The sequence below is a fragment of the Tupaia chinensis genome, unplaced genomic scaffold, assembly GCF_000334495.1.
Source record: "Tupaia chinensis unplaced genomic scaffold, TupChi_1.0 Scaffold000266_1, whole genome shotgun sequence".
Lineage (NCBI taxonomy): Eukaryota > Metazoa > Chordata > Mammalia > Scandentia > Tupaiidae > Tupaia > Tupaia belangeri.
Genome location: NW_006159746.1, coordinates 430,820 through 440,117, shown reverse-complemented (window position 1 = coordinate 440,117; position 9,298 = coordinate 430,820). Strand labels below are relative to the sequence as shown.

General features: G+C 36.2%; 1 protein-coding gene across 1 annotated transcript in view; it reads left to right on the top strand.

Moving 5' to 3' along the window:
* Positions 1-9,298, top strand: part of UNC13C (unc-13 homolog C) — a 656,973-nt gene that overhangs the window by 322,064 nt on the left and 325,611 nt on the right. Inside the window, exon 13 of the mRNA XM_006149494.1 lies at positions 4,754-4,910. Within this exon, the coding sequence (XP_006149556.1) occupies positions 4,754-4,910 (157 nt within the window). The remainder of the gene's footprint in view (positions 1-4,753; positions 4,911-9,298) is intronic.

Genomic DNA, 9,298 nt, shown 5'->3' with positions numbered 1-9,298 from the left:
ACGGGTCTTCTGTGGCATGTGCCCTTGCCTTTCCTGGGTTGGGAGGGGAAGAGGGGATTATTAACAAGATAAAGGGAAAGGCAGGGCTGAGAGCCCAGAAACTGCTTAACTTTAAAAATTTTTTTAAAGGAAAAATTACCAAAAAAAAAAAAAATGAGAAGACAGAGACAGAGACAGAGGTAGAGAGAGATAAAGACAAATACAGAGACAGGAGGCTGCAAAGTCTTCTTCCTACCACATGAGTTTGAGGGCTGGAGGCTGAATTATCAGCTGAATTATCAGTGGAAAAATCTTCATTTCTCCTAGTCTCCTGAAATCACTAGTTCTCAGTAGCCATGAAGGGGTCTTCTGTCTGATTTGTATGAACTCTTAATATTTAATACTTTCTTCTTCTATTTGCTATAAATGTTTTCTTTTCAAACTCATACAGACAGAAATTTAAAAAGTTGCTATATATAGTATTTTTCCTTTACTGACTTCTGTAGCTTCTCAATTCTTTTTTTAATTGCTAAAAGACATGCACTCTCACCAGAGAGAAAAAGAGAGGACCAATCAATGGGGTGTGATCATGATGCAATCCTTTTTCTTCCATTTTTCCATCCTGTCAGGATTTGGAGCATGCATATATTGGGTTTTGTTGTCAAGTCTCTTTAAGTCTTCTTCAAACTGGAAAAGTTTCTTGGTGTTTTTTTGTTTTTGTTTTTATGAACTTGATACTTAAATTATTTTTTTCTTTTCTTTATTCATGATAGAATGCATTCTAGCCCATGAGAGAGAGAGAGAAAGAGAGAGTGAGTACCTCTACAAGGTCTGGTCATGCTGAGATCCTCTTCGCCAGTTCTCCAGCCCATTGGATCCTGGGCACTCCCGGGTGTGTCCAGCATGCTTCAGGCTGACCGGGTCAGGGATTTGAACTATAGTCATCATCAGATGGAGTCTGGCTTCTTTTGAACAGAGCAATAATGCTATGCCACAGAATCAACCAACTCTTGATGTTTTTGAAGAATGGCTCAATTTTTGTCTGTCAATATTTTCTATAATTAGATTCAGGTTTTGAAGTTTTGGCAGGAATGACAGAAGTGTTGCTGCATTCTCATTGTATTCTGCCACAGAGAAGTACTGAAAGTTAGTTTAGTGGTTTCATGTTCACATTTATAAAGAAATAAAAATAAGCAAATTCTTTAAAACTGAAGAGAGCGATTGTTATTTCTCTGCTTTGTCCTTGGTGGGTAGTAAATCTAATAGAGAGTTGTTGTACCAGTTATGCTTTGCTGCTTAACAATCCACTTCAAAACTTACAACTTAAACAACCACCACTACCATCACCATTTTTTTTTCTTTTTTCTTTTTTTGGAGAGGTTTTTGCTATAGGGCGTCTGTGCTCGCCAGACAGACAGAGAGAGACAGAGAGAGAGAAAGTGAGAAATCACCCCCCTGGGGGATGGCCATGCCGCAATCCCTTCTCCTTCATTCTCCTCTCAGGATCTTGGGCACGCACGCACACGCACCCAGTGTGAGTTTTAAGCCACCGGGTTTGGGACGTGAACCGCAGTCGACTATGTGGAAGTCCAGCGACATAGCCATTCTGCTAACTGCTGGTCCCAATGTCATTGCTTTTTCAATGAAAAATATATTTTAGCATTAATGATAGACATGTAGCAAAGATTACATTAGACAAGTCAAAATTTCATGTATTTTAATGTCTTTGTCTATATTATTCACAAATTTTTACATATAATCTATAAATTATTTGTTAAATCTCTTACACCACAGTTTCTTAGGGCATATTAAACATTAATATGTTGTCTTAATCAACTCAAAATATATGAAATACATAAAGCTTGTTTTTTGGTATCCCCGGTCTTCCCATATTTCACTCATGTTTTCCCCAGATGGCATATAAATAGTGGGAAGTGTTCAATAATTATGTCATTTTCAGCAATATATCTATTTCACTAATAAAAAATAATGCCATGGATGCCTCAGGTACAGAATTCCCATGTTTCTCCATTATTTATACTTAAAGGAGTTGCTGAGCCATTGCTCCCACCCTAATCAGGCACTGACAATCACAAAGAGACAGCTAAAGGAAGTGAAGATTGTATATCATGACTATATTATGAGAACACCAATCCTTGTTTTTAAAACTTGTTATAGGACACATGTGGGAAAGAGAAAGAGGGGATGGCCATACCAAAATCTCTTCTCCTTCATTCTCATCTCTTGAGATTCTGGGCACACAAACTTATGCTTAGCATGTTTTTCAAGCCACCAGCTCCAGGACTCAAATTCGCAGTCATGTGAGAGTTAGTCCCCTTACCCACCACACCATCAGCAGCTCTCACCAATGCCTTTTTAAAACCAAGAACAAGGGATCAGCAGTTGGCATAATGGTTTCATCGCTGGACTCCCATGTAGTCCACCTTGGTTCATGTCCCAGACCTAGTGGCATAAACTCACGCCAGGCATGTGCGTGTATGCTTAAGATCCCGAGAGGAGAATGGAGAAGAAGGGATTGAGGTGTGGCCATCCCCCTGGGGGATGATTTTTTGTTTTCTGTCTCTGGTTTTTTTTTTTTTTTTTTTTTTTTTTTTTTTTGCAAGCACACATGCTCTATAGCAAAAAGCTATCCAAAAAAAAAAAAAAAAAAAAACCAAAAAAAAAAAAAAAAAAAACCAAAAAAAAAAAAAAAAAAAACCAAGAAGGAAATTATTTATTCTAATAGCTTCCAATAACTCTTTTTTTTTTTGAGAGATTTTCATTGTAGGGCGTGTGCGCTCGCCAGACAGACAGAGAGAGACATAGAGACAGAAAGCGAGAAATCACCCCCCAGGGGGGATGGTCACGCCGCAATCCCTTCTCCCCCATTCTCCTCTCGGGATCTTGGGCACGCACGCACACACACGCGCCCGGCGTGAGTTTTAAGCCACCAGGTCCGGGACACGAACCGCGGTCGGCTACGTGGGAATCCAGCGACATAGCCATTACGCTAACTGCTGGTTCCCTCCAATAACTCTTTAAATAGACAAGTTCAGGATAGTAAAATTCCAGTATTTGACTTTCTAAACAGTTTATTTTTAAAACTGTCCATGATGTTATTATATATCTTTTTCCCCCATCATTTTCTATAACATTATATTTAGGTGTTACATATTTTTCAATGCCTGACCTGTGATTAGAGTATTACAAATCCAATTACTTGTGAATTGTTGAAGGAAAAGAAATGTGATTGTATAGCCCCAGGGGTATTAATTTCTATTTTTAATATCTTTATATCACCTGTGGTATACCTAGTAAATATTAATTATAATTTAGTATAAATAAAGTCAAAATGTGTGCCATTTATTTTAATGGAGCAATTGTTCCTAATATAATTCTAAGGTTAAATTCTATAAAACATAACTCCCATGGCATAAATTGTTATTCATGATTCTAAAATATTCATATTTAATAATTTAACCTACACTTGTTAGCCAGTTCTATTTTTTAAATTATAGGCATGTACACTCACTAGAGAAAAACACAGAAAGAAAGAGAGAGAGAGAGAGAGAGAGAGAGAGAGAGAGAGAGCATCCTCCTAGAAGGGATGACCATACCACAATCACTTCTTTTCCATTCCTCTTGAGAACTTGGATATGTATGCACATGTGCCTGATGTGTTTTCAAGCCTATAGATCCAGGACTTGAACTATATAGTTGACCATATGGGATCCACAGCATTAACCACCATGCAGTTGATTGGCCCTATTAACCAGTTTTGTAGCAAGGAAGGTGACAAGCTAACGTGGCTCAGATCTGAGAAAAGCTACAATTTTGAGGAGCCTCATTCACTTGTTTTGGGGGTGCCATTCAGGGCATTTATTTATATTCACATATTCAGTATTTTTGTTAATACAAAATTCTGAGATGCTTACATCTACTTACAAAATACTAAGAGCAAAATAGGATCACAGTATACACTGAAAATTTCTTTCCTCCATGCATATTTTATCTTTAATTTTTATCATAAGCTGTGCTTTCAATTTTCATGTCTTTTGTTAAAGTTCAAATGAAACAGGTTTCCTAAGAGAAGCAAAGAATTGAACACTTGATGCTTCTGATGACTATAAATGATACTATTATTCAGGGTTTAAAAGAAATGGTCTTTAAGCATAAAGCCAGCATAATTCAATCTATCCTCACTATTCATCTATTTGCCTAATTAAATATAATCTGTAACAAAGTGCTTAGGAAACAAAATTGCTTGTGGAAGATATTCCTTTCTGGAAAAAGCTCACGAACTAGTCTAGTCAGAGTTAAATTGACTGGTTCAATCAACGTGTAATGAAAAAGGGACCTCTTGGTACGTCATCAGTGCAACAGGAATACAAATGCAAAAAAAAAAATTGTTGGAATATGGCATTTCAGAACTGAAGTCAATGGGGGAAGAGTAGAAGAGTCTTAGGCAGTTGCTTTCTGGCAGTGCTAAATTCCACTGGAAATTGTACGTTCTGTGTGTACCCACAACACAGTCAAAAAAATTGTACATATGCTTGTGGAAAATCACATTGTAATTAAGCTACTTCACATGTGTGAATGAGAAATTTTTAAAAGGCTGAAATTGTTTTTTATTTTAATTAGAGACTCTGAGAGTTTTCTCTCTTTTCCATAGATGTTAGCCAGGGAATTACTTAATTGCTGACTTTAAAAGATATACTGTTAGCGAATTAATTCATTTCTGTGCTAAGAGCACTTTGTGTTCTTTGTCTTGCAGGCACTTTTCATGTCTGTCTTCCAAGTACATGTGCCCTGGCGTCCCTGCTGTCATGAGTACCTTGCTGGCTAACATAAATGCTTTCTATGCTCATACCACAGTTTCAACAAACGTACAGGTTTCTGCCTCAGATCGATTTGCCGCAACTAACTTTGGTGTAAGTATACTTTTTGGAACTTTAAAATTCCTAATAACATAAGAGAATTGCATTTTCAAGGGTCTTTAGACTCAAGATATTCTTGAAATCTTATTTCAGAAAGGACATTTTAGGACTTACCTCTTGGTATAATAGGCTACAGCTCAGAGTTCAATTTGAAAGATTTTCAGTGAAATATCTTTATCTGACAATCACTAGGAATCTTCATTCAGTCAAATCTCTATCTGAAATATCCTTTTTCTATAGGAGAAAGTAGACATTTTGTAAGAGAATTCTAAGATTTTTTAAGTGAGTTCTCTATGTATGGAAATTTGGGATTCATCATTGCAGTCACCATTTTTTAGATACAGTTCCCTGATGAACATGAGCTTGGCTGCCTGCTCTGGAGCCTGTTAGACTGTTTGCATTTCCTCTTGGTTCCTACTTGTACTGATGGATTAACAGCATCTCCTCTGAGGAAGAGGTAATAGGTGTTTGAGAGTCTAAGAGAACTTTCTGTACCTCATGAAGGCTGTCCACCTGTAGTTTTCAAAGGCACCAGGAACACATTGGAAGATAGAAATTAAGAAATTTTAAGGAGTTTCAAGAATTTGTCTATTGCACCCATCACTAAAACCTGTTCTCTAGAAGTAAAATATGTTGAAATTGGCAAGAACGGAAGTGGTATATACAATAAGGGCAATCCCAGAAAATGGTAAGAGTCTAAATTAAGACAAAATGAGTAGCAATGGAGAAGAAAGGACAGATTTCACAGCTTTCGGGGCATAAAATCACCAGCATCAACAGCACTTGGTGTGTCTGGTTACCTGGAAAGTGAGGGAAGGACAAAGGCGCTTGGAAAAGTTCCAGGGTTCCTGGCTAAGGCAACTGTGTAGGCAGGAAAGCTGTGTATTAACCCTGTGAGACAAATATGTATATATTCTTTGTTTTTCATGGAAAAAAGTGATTGACATAATAGTTATTTTTTCCATTGCCCTTCCCATTTGGAGTACTGAATAGATTTTTTGGTAGTGAGTGTGTTGTTAGAAATTAAATTATAGGGGCCAGCACGTGACATGGTGGTTAAAGCACTCCCATATGGACAATCATGTGTTTAGACCTGGCAGCTTGAAAATCATGCCATGAGCGTGTGTGTGTGTGTGTGTGTGTGTGTGTGTGTGTGTATGTGCATGCATGCCTAGAGTCCCAAAAAAAGAATGGAGGTAGAGGGATTGCAGTGTGGCCATCTCCCCTTGGGGAGGAGGTATTTGTGGTGATTTCTCACTTTTCCTCTTTCTGCTCTCTCTGGTGAGTGTACATGCCCTATAGCAAAAACCAAATAAATAAATAATGAAGTATATATTATAGAATAGAAACAATGGAAACACAGCTAAAACAAACATTACAATTCAGTTTTTTAAAATCTGCATTTGTTCTTTTTTTCTGTGCTTTTCTTTTAAAGAAAAAATGCATGTGAAGTGTTTGAGGCAAGTTAGAATGACTCAAAGGAAAATGTAACTGCTATTTAATAATAAAGCAAAAGAGATAACAGGAAAAGAGAACACTCTTTGGGCTGGAATCATGGGCTTTGCCTTTTTTAAAAAAATATTTTTGTATTTCAATTTCTTTTACACATTCAATCACACATGTCACTTAGCTTGTAAAATGAATATTTCAACATGTATACATTTCTCACCAGTCCAGTTGAGAATACTATACATGTTATCTTGAATAGATAATACGGTGTCTATTAAGTGGAGACATACAATGTATCTCCTTCATAGCCTGGCTTGCTTTACTCAGCAGTAAATCTTCCATATTCATCCACTTAGTCTTGTTGTTTTTTGTGGCTAAGTAGTATTCCATAGATTCTACATGCCACATTTTTTTAATCCATTCCTCTGTTCACGGGCATTTGGGTTGGTTCCATGTCTTAGCAATTGTGAATAATGCTGCAATAAACATCAATGTGCAAGCACTTTTTCGACTAAGGATTCTTCTGTCCTTTGGGTAGATACCAAGGAGTGGGATTGCTGGATCATATGTAGTTCTATTTGTAGATCTTTGAGGAATCTCCATATTGTTTTCCGCAGTCGCTGGACTGATTTCCATCCCACCAACAGTGCAGGATAGTTGCCCTTTCACCAAACCCCTGCCAGCACTTACCACTCTTTGATTTTTTAATCTTAGTCACTCTGACTGGGGTTAGGTGGTATCTCATTGTGGTTTTGATCTGTATCTCCCTTATAATGAGTAATGCTGAGCATTTTTATATGCCTTTTGTCTACTTATACGTCTTCCTTAATAAAGAGGTTTGTTTAACTAATTTTCCCATCTTTTAATTGGGTTGATCATCTTTTCTTGGAAAAGCTGATTGAGTTCCCTGTGTATTCTGGTTATAAATCCCTTATCTTTTTCATTCAAAGTTAACAAGTCAATTCAGTCATTCAAAGCTCAGCTTCTCAATCTGCTCAATTAAGGTAATAATTTATGCTCCAACTTATTTCTCAAATTTAAGATGATGATCAAAGGAGATAAAAAAATGAAAATTTATAAAAGTTAAAAATTAAATAAGGCACAAAAATTTTGTTTCTGTTGTCATACCCACAGTCTAACCAGTACACTATCAGCAACTTTTGCTAAGATCAATTGATGCTTGCAGGAGCTGGGACCAAGCAACATTAGCTCAACAATATACTATTATGACCAAATACTAGATTACAGAACGGTTTTGTTATAAAAAACTCATCCTGGTAACAGTGCTTATTGTCTTGGGATTTTACCTCTAACATAAAGAAGCATTCTGTGTTATGAAATTGCTTTACTTCTGACATTATTCCTGTGTACATTGTAGAGAATAAGCCAACCTTGTGACACACTAAGTCTTTCTACCTCTGAAAAAGAAGATGTGTTTATATGATTAATATCTGCCGTAAAAGCCACCAGGAGGAAAATGAGATAACATGCTTCTTTGCTTCATGCTGACCCAAAGAAGAGACAGCAGATTGAATTCAGTGCATTTTAGTGTTTCAGTGGCAGCATCGTAATAACAATTCTATAAATTGAATAATGTGTTGAAGAATAGTGTCAAAAAAGGAGAAATATTTATTAAGACTACATCTCAGTAAATTGGTGATTTGGTTTGAAAATATGACTATATTTTTCTCCACTGAAAACAATGCTATTTATTGAGTCATATATTCTAAGGATAATGTCTCCCACTTTACTTTGGAGTCTTGTGTTTTTATTTACGTGGCTACTAAAGCTGATATTGTCATTTGGGACCCAGTGACAACTACATAGTCTCATCATTCTCCAGTGTTTAACCAAGATATTTTGAGTCTCCAAAAATAAAAATGTTTCTTACCTATGAAAACTGTAAAAGAAACAAGCCTTTCAGAAAAGAAAACCTTTACTCTTACGAGTTCTGAATTTTTAGAGTGTAAATGTTATTTGAAGTCATGGTATGAATGAAAACATGCCCAAAAATAAAGTGAAAAAGGCAGAACCCTTGGATGTAGAGAAGGACATGCAATGTTTACTGAGCAAAATGGTTAAAGAAATTAGATTAAATGATTATAAAATATGACATTATAAAAGGCAAAGTGAACTACTTTGGGAAAAATGGAATGTATGATTTTGTGAGTTGCCATAAAAAGTTCAAGTGAAATGAAAAATAAAATGAGCCTACTAGATTTGACAAGTAAAAGGTTATTGTTCAGTGAAGCAGTTGATACTGAATCCTACATTCATGGAGTTGTTTGGTGAATGTCACAGGTGAACAGTTGTATAGATTAGGGTTCATTTATTCACTAAAACATAATTAGTGTTTTGTTTTGTTTTCAGTTTTGCCAGAGGGTGTGTGCATTTACCAGAAGGAGACAAAGAAAAAGAGAAAGGAAAAATGAGAAGGGACCTCCCATAGGGAATGGTCATACCTCAATCTCTTCTCCTCTCTCCCTTCCTCCTTTTGGAATTTTGGATACAGACACACAAACACACACACACACACACCCAGTGTATTTCTCAGGCTTCTGGATCTGGGACTTGAACTATATAGTCAGCCATATAGGATCCAGACAATCTAACCACCGTACCACTGGCAGGCCAAAAATAGAATCCAATGATTAAAATCAAATTTTTACAGAAACGTTCATATAACCGAGAAATTCCTATGATACAATGATAAATAAAAACATGCTACAAAGGTTTACATTCGACCTAATCCAACATTAAGTACACACACACAAATTTACAATAAGACTAGAAAGAAATATGCTAAGATGCCAATGGTACAGCAGCATGATGGAATTATAAATGATAGTTTACTGATTTCTTTTTGTCTTTCTACTACAATTTATAATTTTTATATATTAAATTTGTATTAACTTTTTAATAGAAATCTGAAG